Below are 16,005 nucleotides of genomic sequence, written 5' to 3' on the forward strand. Positions count from 1 at the left end.
AGTCACTCTCTCTGACAACAACTTCCTCCTAACATCCAGCCTAGACCTGCCCTGGCACAACTTGAGACTGTGTCCCCTTGTTCTATTGCTGCTTGCCTGGCAGAAGAGACCAACCCCACCTGGCTACAACCTCCCTTCAGGTAGCTGTAGACAGCAATGAGATCACCCCTGAGCCTCCTCTTCTCTAGGCTGCACACCCCCAGCTCCCTCAGCCTCTCCTCATAGGGTTTGTGTCACCCACAAGAACAAGGGCAGGTGATCTTCAGGCAGCCTCCAGCTGCTTAAAGAATAATAAATCAACTTCTTCTTCCTGCCTGAGTGGTCTGTAACAGACTCCAACCAGGATGTCAGCCTTGTTGGCCCTCCCCTTAATTCTCACCCATAGAGACTCAACCTGATCCTCCTTAATCTCTGCCTCCATGACATCCAGAGCATCCCTAATATACAGAGCCACTCCTCCACCCCTGCTCCCTTGCCTGTCTCTCCTGAAGAGTCTGCAGCCATTGATGACAGCACTCCAGTTGTGTGACTCGTCCCACCACGTCTCTGTGATGGTGACAACATCATAGCTTTCCTCCTGCACCAGGGCTTCCAGCTGCTCCTGTTTGTCCCCCATGCTGTGTGCCTTGGTGTGCTACACTTCAGCTGGGCTGCTGCCTTTACCTGGCTCTGGCCTCCCACCCTCAGCCTCCTTTGGTTTGTCTCCAGTGCTGTTGTCTTTAACCCCCTCCCCTTCCCCTCTAGTTTAAAGCCCTCTCAACAAGCCCAGCCAGCTCATTGCCAGGGTCCTTCTCCCCTCTGACTCAGTTGTGCCCCATCTGTTGCTTGCAGACCTGGGGCCATATAAAGTTCCCCAAGATCAAAGAACCCAAAATGTTGTTGGTGGCTCCAGCCCCTGAGCCACTTGTTCATCAGGGCTGATTTCCTGCTCCTCTCTGCATTCCAACCTGTGACTAAGGGTATGGATGAAAAGACTACCTGTGCCCCTGCTCCCTCAACTGCTTTTCCCAGTGCTTCAAAGTCCCTTTTGATAGCTTTTAGCCCTCTGGTATCAACCTCATCAGCCCCTGCCTGTATAACTAACAAGGGATAACAGTCAGGGCTGCACTACAGTAGGCAGCCTCCTGGTACCATCCCTGACCCGGGCCCCGGGGAGGCAGCAGAGCTCCCTGTGGGAGGGGTCTGGCTGGCATATGGAGCCCTCTGTTCCCTTCAGAAGGGAATCACCAATAACAATCACCCTCCTCTTTTTCTTCTGGGTACTCGTTCTGATGCGAGGGGGAAACTGATTTGTTTCAGTTACCCCCCCCAGATAGTGATGCTTCTGCCTCCAAACCCACTTCCCCCTCAACCTCTAGTGCCCTATATCTGCTCTGTGAGTCAGGAGTGGCTGTGGTTGGAAGATGTGGGCTTTTTAACTTCCAGAGGGAGTTGTCTTGTACTATTCTGAGGTATACTGCAAAATATTTGTGCCTTCATGACCTCAGTCCAGAGAGTCTGGAGAGCTTTCTGCGCGTAAGGACTCTGTGTGTTTGAAGCCTACTCGAGGTTCAAGCTCCATCATGTTAACAGTTCTGTTCAGTATCTTCCTTGATGATCTGGACCAGGGCATTGAGTCCAGCATCAGTAAGTTTGCAGATGACACCAAGATAGGAGCAGCTGTGGAGCTGTTGGAGGGTAGGAGAGCCCTGCAGAGGGACCTGGCCAGGCTGGATGGGTGGGCAGAGGCCAATGGGATGAGATTGAACAAGGCCAAGTGCAGGGTTCTGCACTTTGGCCACAACAACCCCAAGCAGCACTAGAGGCTGGGGACAGAGTGGCTGAGAGCAGCCAGGCAGAGAGGGACATAAGGATGCTGGTGGAGAGTAGGCTGAAGCTGAGGCAGCAGTGCCCAGGTGGGCAGCAGAGCCAATGGCATCCTGGACTGGCTCAGCAGCAGTGTGGGCAGCAGGACAAGGGAGGTTCTTCTGCCCCTGTGCTCAGCACTGCTCAGGCCACCCCTTGAGTGCTGTGTCCAGTTCTGGGCTCCTGAAGTCAAGAGAGATGTTGAGGTGCTGGAAGGTGTTGAGAGAAGGGCAGCAAGGCTGGGGAGGGCCCTGGAGCAGAGCCCTGTGAGGAGAGGCTGAGGGAGCTGGGGGTGTGCAGCCTGCAGCAGAGGAGGCTCAGGGCAGAGCTCATTGCTGTCTGCAGCTGCCTGCAGGGAGGCTGTAGCCAGGCTGGGTTGGGCTCTTCTGCCAGGCAAGCAGCAACAGGACAAGGGGACACAGCCTCAAGCTGTGCCAGGACAGGTTCAGGCTGGGTGTTAGGAGGAAGTTGTTGTCAGAGAGAGTGATTTTGCTGCCCAGGGAGGTGGTGGAGTCACCATCCCTGGGGGTGTTGCAGCCAAGCCTGGCTGGGGCACTTGGTGCCATGGTCTGGTTGACTGGCCAGGGCTGGGTGCTAGGTTGGGCTGGCTGAGCTTGGAGCTCTCTTCCACCCTGGTTGGCTCTGTGATTCTATGGCTGTAGTATGAGGCCACCTCTATGGTTAGTTTGAATGGGAAAAATGGGACAGCAGTGTGGACTCAGGCTCTTACTGAGCCTTGAGCAACTTCAAACCCTTCTAATAAGACACAGCACTGCTTTGGTGTGAGCTTAAGAGATGTGGCAGTTGGTGTTGTCTTGTGTTCTAATACTCTCTTCTGCTTGGATCCCAAAGGCATTCCTCTTGAAGAGGCTTTTTACCAGCGAAAAGTCATCTTGGAGAGACTGTCCAGGTACTGAGACCTCTTTGATATCTTTCTCTTCTCTTTGCTTTTTCCATGGTAATTATTGGTCAAGCCTGTCCCAGTGGGAAGAGTCGAGTGTATTTCCTACCTTTTATTTGGCTGTGCTCCTGTGCCATTCTGTGAGACAGCTCTATGGTTCTGTACTCTGTCTGGGCGGGCTCTGCTCCTCCCTGCTCCTTCTGTGTTTCACAAGTACTTAGTGGGATCTCTCCTGAGGAAGGGAATCCGAATCCCATTCAAACACATTTTCCTGAGCACAGCTCTAAAATTCAGCCCTAAATTAAAAAAAATCAGCTTTAAAATTTAAACCCCAGCATTAATTAGCATTAATTGGTCAAGGTAATGAACCCCTTATGGAGATAGCATGTAATGTAACACTGTGAGCGGGTGAAGAGAAGAAACCCCAGTCTGTAGACAACCTTCATGTATGTAACAGATGCTGGTGGCTTCTCTACGCCGTTGATTAGCAGCAGCTGAACTGATGCAGGTTTCTGGTCTTTCAGAAGAGGAGCAGAAGAACCTTCTCTGTCACACATTGTGTGACATTTTGGAAATGGCCTGCTCTGGTAATTCTGACTCCTACTCTCTGGCAACGTGGATAAGAGGCAAAACAGCAGAGGAAACGGCTAGCATTGCTGACAGCCCTGCTGAGTCCAGTCGTCAGGAGGAGCCACACTGTAAGTTTGGGTCTGTGGTCAGTTGCCCATCACCTGCTGAAGGCTGGGTTGTTGGTGAGGGGCCTGCTGCTTTTTGTTTGGGGTTGCCGTTAGCAGCAGAAGGAGTTCTGCCTGTACTAGAGACAGGGATCCCTTTTGTCCAAAGGAAGGAGCTGGCTGTCTCTGCACTTCTAACATACTGGAGTTTGAGCAATTGCCATAAGCTTTTTGGTTCCATTTTGTAATTTATTGGGACTTGACATACCTTTAATTTGGGAAAATATCTGCTGCTTAGCACTGCAAAAATGTTTTAACTTCTCACTTGGTGCTTAATTTCATAAGAGCTTTTGTAGGAGATTCTGCAAAGCTTTGTCTGTTCTAACATCTTCTGGATTCCCTGTTCTGGAGAAGGAGCTTTTCCCCCTTTGCTTCTGTGCTGTAGCAAAGCAGCTTAATCCAGTCACATTCTGGTAGCCTAAGAGAACGTGGTTGTAGATGAGCATTGTTTGGTTACCTGCTCTTTGCAAATGTCTTGATTCCTTTGTTAGTTACTGACCCCAAGGGTCTGGTGAAAATCATCTGTGGCACCAAGCTGCAGTCACATCAGACTGCTGCTGAGCCATGGCATGGAGTCTGCCTGTGCACACAAGCTCCTGCAGATGTTCACCTTAATCTCTTCATAGGAGATATCTAACAGGCAGAAGATAAGCTTCTTTCTCATTTAGTTTGTGTACCCAGTGTGTCCCTTACGAAGTATGAAAGGCTCTTCACATGAGAAGGTGCTTATACAGGTGCCAGCTCTGATGGAAGCAGTGTCTTGGTTGGCAGTGCATGGCAGAACTGCAAAGTAAGAGCTGGACAAGTAGATCTCTACGTGCTCAGCCAGCAGTGAGCAGTGCTGCAACTCTTCATGTTACAAATCATCTCCATCCACTTCTCTCTAGTGCTCCATGTGCTTTAAAAAGCTCAAACAATAATAACTGTGCCCTAACGAGGCCTCAACTGGAATTACACACCCAGCTCTGGGCTCCCCAGTTCAAGAGGGACAGGGATCTGCTGAGGACAGTCCAAGGGAGGGCTACAAGGATGCTGAAGGGACTGCAGCACTGCCTGAGGAGGAGAGGCTGAGCCCTGGGGCTCCTTAGGCTGCAGAGGAGAAGGCTGAGAGGGGATCTCAGCAATGTGTCAAGAGCTGAGGGTCAGCAAGGAAGGCACAGGCACAGCCTCTGCTCACTTGTGCCCTGCCATAGGACGAGGGGCAAGGGATGGGAACTGCAGCACAGGAAGCTGCAGCTCAGCATGAGGAAGAACTTCTCAACTGTGAGGGTGCCAGAGCCCTGGCACAGGCTGCCCAGAAAGGTTGTGCAGTCTCCTTCTCTGGAGCCTTTCCAGCCCTGTCTGGATGTGTTCCTGTGTGACCTGTGCTGGATTCTCTGGTCCTGCTGTGGCAGAGGAGATGGACTGGAAGCTCTCCGGCTTCCAGCCCCTAACATTCTGTGAGCCTGTGATAACTGCAGTGCCACTGAACTGAAAAAGCTGAAGGTGCCCACACAGGAGCTCCCTCCAGAGTGAGTGAGTTGGGGGTTTTGTTGAATGTGGCCCAGGAAGTTGTATCTGCAGCTTTGATGTTTAGTAACTAACAGTAAATCTGCCTTGACAGGGTAGGGGCGAGGCAGCTGTAACCCTCACACTTCTGACTGCTCTGGATTTTCCAGTTACCTGCAAAGCTCTTGTTCATATTATGAAGCTTCAGAGCCTAATCAGTAATAGGCTTTTACTGCCCTGGTGATTCATTTGCTGATGTGTCCTGAAGAACTTTTAGCTGTAGAAAATACTCATCAGAAAGTCATTTTAAACACAGTTAATAATTCTTATCACTGACTCTTAACACCAGCACTTAGTGAATGAATTAGTCCTGTTTAATATCTCCATTTTTTGTATTTCTGGCCAAATCTACAAGATCCACCTGACCTGTCCTTAGTACCATGGAATGTGCTTATGAAGAGCAGGATACATTGACCATGAACAATCTGCTTTTGTCATCAGCAACTTCAATCTTTTTGTTGTTCATGTTCTGCATTCCTGTATGTACCTCTTGTATAAGGTCCACACTTCAAACAGTGTTTTACCTTGCATACAATATGCAGTAGACTGCCAGACATTTGCTAGGCATTTTGTTGTTGGGTTTTTTCCTGCTCAGCTATTCAACTACAGAGCAGCTTCTTGCTTGGTTAGTTTAGAGGCAATGATGTGGAAACCTAATAGCAGCCTGAAGGGGGCTACAAGCAGGCTGCAGAGAGGCTGTTTGCAAAGGGCTGCAGGGACAGGCCGAGGGCAATGGCTGCAAAGCAGAGCAGAGCAGATGGAGATTGGCTGTGAGGAACAAGTTCTGCAGCAGGAGGCTGCTGGAACCCTGCAACAGGTTGCCCAGGGAGGTAGTTGAGGCCCCATGGCTGGAGATACTCCCGGTGAGGCTGGGCAGGGCTGTGGGCAAGCTGCTCTAGTGGAGGATGTCCCTGCTGAGTGCAGGGGGTTGGACTGGATGCCCTTTGGAGGTCTCTTCCAGTCCGGCCCATGCTGTGATTCTGTGAAGGTATTGTTCATAATGCAGAGTTCTGTTTTTGCTACTGCAAAGGAATTGATCTGTTCCCTGCTTGGTTGCTGTAATCAATAACCACAGAAACAGGCACTGAGATGTAAGAGATTCAAGCACAATTCCACATGGCAGGCTGCTGCTTTGCAACTGGAATATGGGAATAAGTGCATAGTAACCCCATTAACTGTGATCAGGCACAGTGTGCCAGGCTCTCAGCCCAAAGAGCTCCTGTCCAGTTGTGCTCCTTGTAAAGCTCTGTTTGCTCTTTTCCTCTCCACTAAACACTGCCTGTGTTCAGTCTTGCTGGGCCTCTGTATACCTCCCCTTCTCTTTAGGCTTTCTGTTTCTTTCCCTTTGTTTCCAGCAGCAGCTCTCTTCCATTTCACTCTGTTCTGTAGTGACAGAATGAAACTGGCTGTCCCCCTGCTGTGGGAGCAAGAGGTGGATTCGAGCACACTGAACGCAGCAGCATTTTGCATCTGCTTTTGTGGAGTCTGACAGTGACAGAGCATTGCCCATGCTGCACTAGTGCAAGCTCCCAGGGGCAGAGATTGCTTCACAAGCTTTAGTCCCTCTAACTTTCTGCTTGCAGAAACATCTTCTTGGAGCAGGGGGAGCTCCTGTAGCATTTTTCCAACTCAGGTTCATTGCTCTCCTCTCCTCTCGTTTTTTATGACATCTTAGAAATACATTTTCTTAAGTCTAGTTTTGCTCTTAAGTAACTTCTTATTAGCAGCTTGTAGTTTTCAAGAGACTCAACACTCCGAAGCTGCTGCTGCCTTCTTGCTGAAGTAGAAGGTGGAAGTATTCTCTCAGTTGTATCTACACCCAGGCAAACCAAGGGATCTTTCCAAATGCAGTCTGCATGGGCATTAAGAGTCCTTTCTGGAACCCTGGTGGGAAGAGCTGAGCAGCAGATCTTTAATGAGCTATGTGCTGCCAAATCATTGGCACAGGTTACCCAGGGAGCTTGTGGAGCACAGAACGTGATCTTTGATACATCTTTGGTCACATTCTGTGCTTCTGTGCTCCACAGGCTCCCTGGAGGCGTCCAAGGCCAGGTTGGATGAGGCCTTGAGTGACCTGTTCTAGTGGGAGGTGTCCCTGCCTATGGCAGGGGGTTGGGACTGGATGACCTTTGAGGTCCTTTCCAACCTAAACCATTCTATGATTCTATGAAATCCAGGAGCTAGATGCCCAGACACGAGTTAAATGCTCAGCCCTGAGTGGCCTCTCTCAGGAAGCAGACCCCTCTGGTTTTTGTGTCATCCCACTAGCAGGAAGGTGAAACCTCAATGGACCTAGAGGGCACTAAAGATTGCTGCAGGGTTAACATTTCAGTGCTTTAATCCAGTTTGATAACTGCACAACGAGCAAGTGTAACTTCTTGTTGGTTAAAGAATATATCTTTTTAAAGGTCATTTCAGCTCCTTGGTTTGGAAATGTTGTGAAGGGAGCAGAGGCATAAAGCCTGTGTTGAATGTGGGAGGACACTAATGCTACCTGGGACACAGCCCCCATTTGAAAGGCAGTTTGGCTATTCTGAGAAGAAAGCAATGAGAATTTCTTTACAAGCAGGATGTGCAACCCCTTGCAAAACAATCTTGTAATATATAAGTACAAAAAGGGTGGGGGGAACCCAGCAACATTTTGGTCACAGGAATGGGTGTTTGAAGGGAGAATACAGCCTGCCTACACTGGTAGTGATCCCAATAACCACGCTTGCTTTTCTGGCAAATGAGCCTTCTTGTTGCCTTGCAAAATGATACCTGTGCTGTGCAGGTGCTTGAGGAGTTTGGTGCAAGCCCAGCAGCTCAGCATCTGACAGATGCTTTCCAGGCTCCACACTCCAGTGTCAGTTGGTCAGCCCAAACAGAACTGTTCTCACTGGTTTGCGCGGTGGAGTCTTAAACATTGCAGTGAATGAGTTTGTACTAATCGGTTGCAAAAGGAAAATGTGGAGGGAGGATTAAAACTGTGCAGTATGATTAAAGCTTGGAAGTTTACTGGCTTGCTGTGTGTATCTTGTGTCATTTCTTTGCCATGTGTAGTGCTGAAAAGTGTCTCTTGTGTATAGCTGCCTTGGCTGTGGAAGAGCTTGGCTTTGAGCGGTATCATGCGTTAATTCAGTAAGTAATATGTTGGCACATTTCAAATACAACCTTTTGAAGTTAGCACTGATGTTCCCAGTCCTCAGCTGCTTCTGTGTGTTACACATCAGGGGCAGTGTGGATTTCAGGTGTTGCTTTGGGGGATTTGGTTTTCCTTTTGCATTTTGCTGTTTGGAAATGAATCTTTATTTTGAGCGTCAGCCTTGAAAATAAAACTGGAGCAATGGAATGAGTGAGACTGGCCAAAGAACCTCTGCACTGCAGCTGCAGGAGACAGCTAATTCAGAGGCACTCTGAAATTCAAGGTGCTAATCCTCAGCATCTAGACATTAGAGATGAGAATCTTCAATATTTCTGAATCAAAGGTGCTAGTCCTCAATATTTTGAACCAAAGATGCTAGTCCTCAGTATTTCTGAGCCAAAGATGCTAATCCTCAGTGTGTCTGAGCCAAAGATGCTAATCCTCAGTGTTTCTGAACCAAAGATGCTAGCCCTCAGTGTTTCTGAACCAAATATGCTAATCCTCAGCATTTCTGAACCAAAGATGCTAATCCTCAGTATTTCTGAACCAAAGATGCTAGCCCTCAGTATTTCTGAACCAAAGATGCTAATCCTCAGTATTTCTGAACCAAAGATGCTAGTCCTCAGTATTTCTGAACCAAAGATGCTACTCCTCAGTGTGTCTGAGCCAAAGATGCTAATCCTCAGTATTTCTGCACCAAAGATGCTACTCCTCAGTGTTTAGAATGGTTTAGGTTGGAAGAGACCTCAAACCTCATCCAGTTCCAACCCCCGCCATAGGCAGGGACACCTCCCTCTAGAGCTTCTGAACTAAAGATGCTAATCCTCAATATTTATCAGTTAAAGATCCTCAGTATTTGTAGAATCTTCACAGCTTGCTGTTTGGAATGCTGCTGATGTGTATACTGCAGCCTGTCAGCTGGTATCGTTGCTGATTGGAATAGTGTGGGAGATGCCTCTAAGGAGGTTTCCTAGACAAGAATGACTCCTGTGGCATGCTGTCAGCACTGCTCTCTTTGTAGGATGCAAATCCGGGGCTTGCTGTTGTAGTTAGCTCATTTCTGAAGGCAAAGGCCCTTTGTTGTCACAGCTGGAATGTAAAGAGCACAAAGAAATTCCCCAAAGAGTAAATAAGGAGCAAGGAAGTGCTCGAGAAGGACAATTTTGCTGACTAGAACTGACACAAAACTGGTTCCTGTGTAACTGCCAGAATTTGTTCTTCAAGCCCCTTGTCACAGCAGAAAGACAACTTTTGGTGCCTTTTCCTGCCCTCCCTCACCTTCACCCCATCAATCTTGGCACTGGTGGTACCCAGGACAGGCTTTCCGTCTTTCTTGCTGGACATGAGCACTCTGGCACATGGCTTTAGAACAAGCTGAGTGGAAGATTTGAGAGCTGGCTTGGCTTTGCACACCTTCTGTGCTCTGTAGCCACCATCAAAAGCAGTTTAATGTTCTCAGGTGTTAGCCAGAGGAAGCCCCATCTGTGGGTGGACCTCCAGAGGAAGCCCCATCTGTGGGTGCATCTCCAGAGGAAGCCCCATCTGTGGGTGCATCTCCAGAGGAAGCCCCATCTGTGGGTGGACCTCCAGAGGAAGGCCCATGCATGGGTAGATCTGCAGAGGAGTCCACATCTGCAGGTGGGATTTTGCAGGTGTTTGGGTTGGGTTTGTTGTGTTGCTTTGTGAAGACTTGGAGCCTGCAAGCAATCCAAAGGGAAAGACTAGAGCAGAGTGTGTGTAGGGTGATCAGAGAGCTCAGCTGTCACCAAGGCATTCCGGCTGGGTGTCTGTTCTGGAAAGCAGTCTTTGGCTCTACATATCCCAAGAAGTGAGAAGTGTATTGCTTCAGTGGAATCCTGGTGGATCTCTTCTTTCCCTCTGCTCTTACTCTCCCTTTTGTCACATATGATCACCTGCTGCCCCTCAGCAGCCAGGCAGGCAGCAGCCCCAGCTTACAGCCAGGCAGTCTGTGAGATGTCCATGTACCCCTCGTGGGTTTGAGCTTTTGCTTTGCCCAGAGCTCACCAGATGCAAGTGGCTGTGGAATGTGGTGAGTGCTTGGGCAGCCTGAGGGACAGCCTAGCTGCTGAAGTGCAAGGGGCTTGCTCTCCACAGGCCATGAGCTGTGGCTGCCAGAACAGCTGGCTGTGCTCACATCCAGTCCCTTCTCAGCCTGTCGTGTAGAATTACTGCTCCAAGCCTCTTGGCTCTTTCACAAGTCCATGTAAGGCTGTGGTTGGTGTTGACTTACAGAGAATGAGACCTCACAACAGGCAGAGTGTTATCAGGAGAGAGTTGTTTCATCAGCTGACAAGGGGAGCTCATCCTCCAGAGCCCTTGCACCGCTTCAGCTTGCTCAGGTGAAGTGCTCCTACTACAAGTCCATACCTGTTCAGCACAGGGGTAGGCTTAGTGCAGTTAGATCTGGGAATAGGTGGAGTTATTACAGTCAGTTCCTGGAACTCATCTCCATCCTGTCCCACCTCTTTGCACATGCTCATTGCCACCTGGTGGTCACCTTTTGGGGTCTTTGAGAGGAAGGCTGATGTCTTTCTCAGGCTGACATCTCTACCTTTCATCCACCTGGCATCAGCTGTGGGTCACGTTCTTGGCTGGGGTCTCCAATGTTTTCATCTTTGAACACAGTATTCTTCTTCACCACGAGAGTGTTTCAAGACCCTATCAAGCTACGCCACCTCCTTTGTGTTTATCTGTTTGATGATGCTCAGATCAGTGCTCACACAGTTAAGGATGTAACTAGGTCCCTCCACTCCATGGTCTCTCTCCCTGGTCCCATATCAGTGTTTGCACACAAAAGCCATGTCCCTCTTTGCACATTGCTCCAGAATTATTTCTCTTCTTCTCATGGGCAAACACTGACAGCTTTGGGTCAGTTAGAGTAACTCCAGGCCAGCTGCTCTGTCACTCCCTATATGACACCAGATTTACTCTGCTTTCAGTTGACCACTTTCCTGTTGGGTGTTACCAGTTGTTGTTTGTGCTTGTGACTCTATTCTAATGCTTCCCCTAAAAGCATTCTCTCTTCTGTTGGGCTCTCTCCTCTCCAGCAAGCGAGCGTTCAAAAGCTTCCCTGAGCTGAAGGATGCGGTCTGGGATCAGTACTCAGTGTGGACAAACCGATTTGGAGTGTTGCTCTTTCTCTATTCTGTAATACTGACAAAGGTTTGTGGGTGCCCTGGTGGTGGTGTGTGCTGTGGCTTGTTTCTTTGCTAAGAGACAGCTTGGTCCTGTGACCCTTTCTCTGTAAGAGGAGAACACTGCACTGAGCCCAGCTGAGGTAAGTGGAGGCTGCTGGTGGCTTCCCTCGGCGCCAGGTCCATGGCCAGCAGAAAAACTTCAAAAGCTGTGGGAGGTTTAGAGGTTTGGTCTCAGGGGTTTATTGTCCTAATCTGGGAGAACTGCAGTTTGGAACCATCCTTCCTTGTATACACCTAACATATCAAGGGCAAGAAGTGGAAAGTTTTGTTATCAGCTGGCCTAAGATCAGCCTCTAGTGTCTTGCTAGGGCCTGCTGTTGTTGGAAAGGTGGCAGCTCGTCCCTCAGAGAGCAAAACCATTTTGTCATTCTTCTCTAGGGTATTGAAAACATTAAGAATGAGATTGAAGATGCAACTGAGCCATTGATAGATCCTGTTTATGGTCATGGCAGGTAAGCTGCAAAGTAGACTTGCTCCCCCTGACAGCCGCTCAGTGGGCTCATTTTTTGGTGGTTCTGTAGCTGCTCCTTCTCTTAACTGTGAGAAGGATTCAGTTCTGACCTGACCTGAACATCTGACACTTCACTGCTCGCTCTCTTTGGTGCCCGAGCTGGCAGGCAGTGGCTGATGTCACTGCTGACTTTTGGAGGAACAGTTCTTGAATGCAGGGCTGTGTTTGTGTACCAGGTTGTTGTTGAAAGAGTGGAGTCTGTCTTAGCAGCACTGAATGACAGCTTCATGGAAGGAATGCAGTTAGAGAGTGCCTGCTTAGTTGTCTCAGCAATGCAGCAGCTTTGGCAGCGCTTAGAGACACAGTTTAGCTCTGCAGAGTGCTTATGTCCCTTGTAACAGCCTGGTTCTATCTCTTCTACAGCCAAAGCTTGATCAACCTGCTGCTGACAGGCCATGCTGTTTCTAACGTCTGGGATGGAGACAGAGAATGTTCAGGAATGAGTGAGTTGCTCTTAGTTTCTGTTTGTTCATCACTTGTGCATACTATGAGATGCTTAGGAACAAGGTCTTTACTATGAGGGTGGTGGTGCACTGGAACAAGTTGCCCAGGGAGGTGGTTGAGCCCCCTTCCTTGGGACATTCAAGGTGAGGCTTGATGAGGCCCTGGGTGACCTGCTCCAGTGGGAATGTCCCTGCTGTCTGCAGGGGGGCTGGACTGGATGGCCTCTAGAGGTCACTTCCAGCCTGGACCATTCCATGATTCCATAATCCTGTGACTCTGTGCTAAGCTATACCTCTGGAATATGCTGTTTCTGGTCTGATGTTCTCCTTGTTTACTGTCCCTTGATTCAAGCAGACCTCAGAAGGAAGTGAACCACACTTTCAGAGTCTCTGAGAGCAGTTCATGTAGGAATGTCACCTGCAGCTTCCAAGTCCAGGGAGCCTGATAACCTAATAGGCAGGAATGCATTCTGCAGGTTAGGGACTGCTGTTCACAGCAGCCACATCAGGCTAGGCAAAAGGAGCCTAATGGGATTCACCAAAGTCCTGCGTCTGGGATGGGATAATTACTGGCTGGCTAGGAAGCAGCTCTAGAGAAAAGGACTGAAGGTCCTTATGGCCAGTGAGTTGCACATGGGCTGTCAGCGAGCCCGCTGCCAGAGAAGGCCAGCTGCAGCCTGGTCTGCCTCAGGAGCAGGCTAACCAGCAGGGGAAGTGATGGTTCTGTCCTGTGTGCTGCTTGTGGAACCACCTCTGCACTGCTGTGTCCAGTCTGGGGCACAGGAAAGACATTGGCAGTTCTGGAGCCCCCAGCACAAACAGGACATGGAACTGTTGGAGGCAGTCCAGAGGAGGCCACCAAGATGCTAAGAGGCTGTAGCAGCTCTGCTCTGAGGACAGGATGAGAGAGTTTGGGCTCTGCAGCTGGAGAAGAGAAGGCTTGGAGGAGACCTTGGAGTGGTCTTGCAGGATCTGAAGGGGGCTCCAGGAGGGCTGGGGAGAACAAGGTCTTGTTGTGAGAGGATGAGGAGGAATGGGTTTGGACTGTCAGAGGGGAGATGGAAGCTGGCTGTTAGGAAGAAGCTGTTTGCAGTGAGGGTGGTGAGACACTGGCAGGGGTTGCCCAGGGAGGAACTGGATGAGCTTTGAGCTCCCAGCCTAAACCATTGTGTGATTCTGTGAGATTATGGAGCGAGTCCAGTGCAGAGCCATCAGGAAGCTTAGGGAGCTCCTGTGGTTTCTTTATGTTTCATCTTACAGGGAACCACAGAATGGTTTGGGTTGGAAAGGGACCTTAACCATTCCAACCTGTGCCAAACTCCCTGCGGTGGGCAGGGACACCTTCCACTAGCCCAGGTTGCTCAAGGCCTTGTTCAGCCTGGCCTTGAACATCTCCAGGCAGGGGGCACCCACAACCTCTCTGGACAATCCATTCCAGAATGCTGCCACCCTCCTAGTGAAGAATTTCTTCCCAGGATCCAGTCTAAACCTATTCTGCCTCAGTTTGAACCCATTTCCCTTTGTCCTTTTAGAAGACACTCTTGTAAAAAGTCCCTCTGCAGCCTTCCTGCAGGATCCCTTCAGCTACTGCAAGGCAGCTCTAAGGTCTCCCTGGAGTCTTCTCCAGGCTGAACACCCCAGCTCCCTCAGCCTGCCCTCAAGCAGAGGTGCTCCAACCCCTGGATCACCTCTGGACTTGTTCCAGCAGATCTGTGTCCTTCCTGCAGTGGGGACACCAGAACTGGATGTGGTATTGGAGGTGAGGTCTCAGCAGAGTGGTTTGACAGTGACCAGCAATGTGATCTCCTTCCACAGCCTTTGGGCTTCTCCCTGCTTGTGCTCCAAGCTGACTGCTGCAGCTCCAGCACTGCCAGAGTGTCATTTGCATGTTGAGTCCAACTCTTCCAGCCCTGGCTGTAGCCTGCTTCTCAGGCTGTGGAGGTTGGGTTATTTGAGTCTGCCCTGGGTCAGCCAGTGCTGCCTGCCAGTTGATTGCCCTTTTTTTACCTCCCTTTTTTCCTCTTTTTCTGCCTTTTGTGCCTTTTTGTGCTATCTTATCTGACTTTTTTTAATCCCTTTTTTGTCTTTCCCTTTTTTCTGCCCCCTTTTTTGCCCATGCAAATTGATTACTTTCTTTCCAGACCTTTTAGAAGGTCGAATCATCCTTTCCCCTGGATTTTTCCTCTAGGCTTTCCTTGTTGTTTTGGTTTGGCAGTTGCCTGGTGTCTGTTTCCTGATCTCCTGAGGCTTCCATTTTCTCTCACACTAGAGGGAGTCATTAATGGATCAGGGACTTATTTTTCAGCTACTTAAGTGTAAGGTAATGACTTCGTTAGCAGCTGCAGGCTTAAGAACATCTCTCTTATTTACAGGGGTTTGCCAGTCTGTTCCTTTTTCTTCTGTAGCTCACACCATTGTCTTCTTGTTAACCTTCCTGAGTGGGCCACATCCTCTAGCTCTTTGTGAGCTGAAGCAAAGGTGGCTTTGAATAATTGCCTTGTATTTGTATCATTTGCCTTCTGCATCATTTGTATCATGTCATGTGTTCTCACTCAGTCCTCGCCTTCATTCCTACTCCTCTACAAGGTTGTGAGTTAGTAACCTCCTTTCTAACAGCAGTCTGTGGGAAGCAGTTTTCCTGCTTTGATCCATGGCTTCTCTAGGGCATTTTTAACTTTCTCTTTGGGATTTTTTACATCATGATTTGTCAGTCTGAATTGGTAGGTTGTGCTCAGTCAGAATTATTAAGTTATGCTCTGTCCTCTTTCATGTCTTTATCTGTGACCTGGCTGGGGGCACTGAGGCAGCCTCAGTAGCTGTGCAGATGGCATCAAGCTGGGTGGCTGTGCCCAGCTGCTACAGGGTAGGGAAGCCTCACAGGGGGACCTGGACAGGTGAGAGCCATGGACCAAGGCTCATTGGGTGAAGCTGAACAAGGCCAAGGGCCAGGTCCTGCCAGACCTGGGCGTGTGTGGTTGGGAAGCTGCAGCTTGGAGAGAGACCTGAGAGTGTTGGTTGGCAGTGAGTGAACATGAGGCAGCAGTGCCCAGGTGGCCAAGACAGCCACTGGCATCTTGGCCTGGCTCAGAAGCAGGGTGGGCAGCAGGGCCAGGAGGGGATCATGCCCCTGTGCTCAGCACTGGGCAGGCCACAGCTCGAGTGCTGTGCTCAGCTCTGGGCCCCTGGCTGCAGGAAGGACACTGAGGGGCTGCAGCGTGTCCAGAGCAGGGTAGCCAGGCTGGAGAAGGGCCTGGAGCAGCTGGGGCTGAGCAGGGGCTGAGGGAGCTGGGGGGGTGCAGGCTGGAGCAGAGCAGCCTGAGGGCAGAGCTCATTGCTCTCTGCAGCTGCCTGCAGGGAGGGGGCAGTGAGCAGGGGGCAGCCTCTGCTGCTTGCTGCCAAGGGCCAGGAGCAGAGGAAATGGTTCCAAGCTGCCCAGGCAGGGCAGGCTCAGGCTGCACCTTAGGGAATCTTTCTGCCCTGGAAGGCTTCTCAAGCATTGGCAGTATCTGCCCAGGGCAGTGCTGCAGTGCTGCACCCTGGAGGTGTTGCAGCAGCCTGTGGAGCTGTGCTTGGGGCCATGGCTTAGTGCTGAGGCTGCAGTGCTGGGGGGAGGCTTGGGCTGGGTGAGCCTGGAGGGCTCTGCCAGCTGGATGTGCTCTGTGGGTCTGTGGTTGTTGCTGC

General features: G+C 50.2%; 1 protein-coding gene across 2 annotated transcripts in view; it reads left to right on the forward strand.

The window, feature by feature from the left end:
• Nucleotides 1-16,005, forward strand: part of MINDY3 (MINDY lysine 48 deubiquitinase 3) — a 52,721-nt gene that overhangs the window by 18,228 nt on the left and 18,488 nt on the right. For both annotated transcript variants that reach the window (XM_064162300.1, XM_064162301.1), the window contains exons 3-8: nt 2,698-2,755; nt 3,271-3,444; nt 8,097-8,148; nt 11,221-11,335; nt 11,749-11,822; nt 12,245-12,324. In XM_064162300.1, the coding sequence (XP_064018370.1) occupies nt 2,698-2,755; nt 3,271-3,444; nt 8,097-8,148; nt 11,221-11,335; nt 11,749-11,822; nt 12,245-12,324 (553 nt within the window). The remainder of the gene's footprint in view (nt 1-2,697; nt 2,756-3,270; nt 3,445-8,096; nt 8,149-11,220; nt 11,336-11,748; nt 11,823-12,244; nt 12,325-16,005) is intronic.

The sequence above is a fragment of the Pogoniulus pusillus genome, chromosome 23 (genome assembly GCF_015220805.1).
Source record: "Pogoniulus pusillus isolate bPogPus1 chromosome 23, bPogPus1.pri, whole genome shotgun sequence".
Classification (NCBI taxonomy): Eukaryota; Metazoa; Chordata; class Aves; order Piciformes; family Lybiidae; genus Pogoniulus; species Pogoniulus pusillus.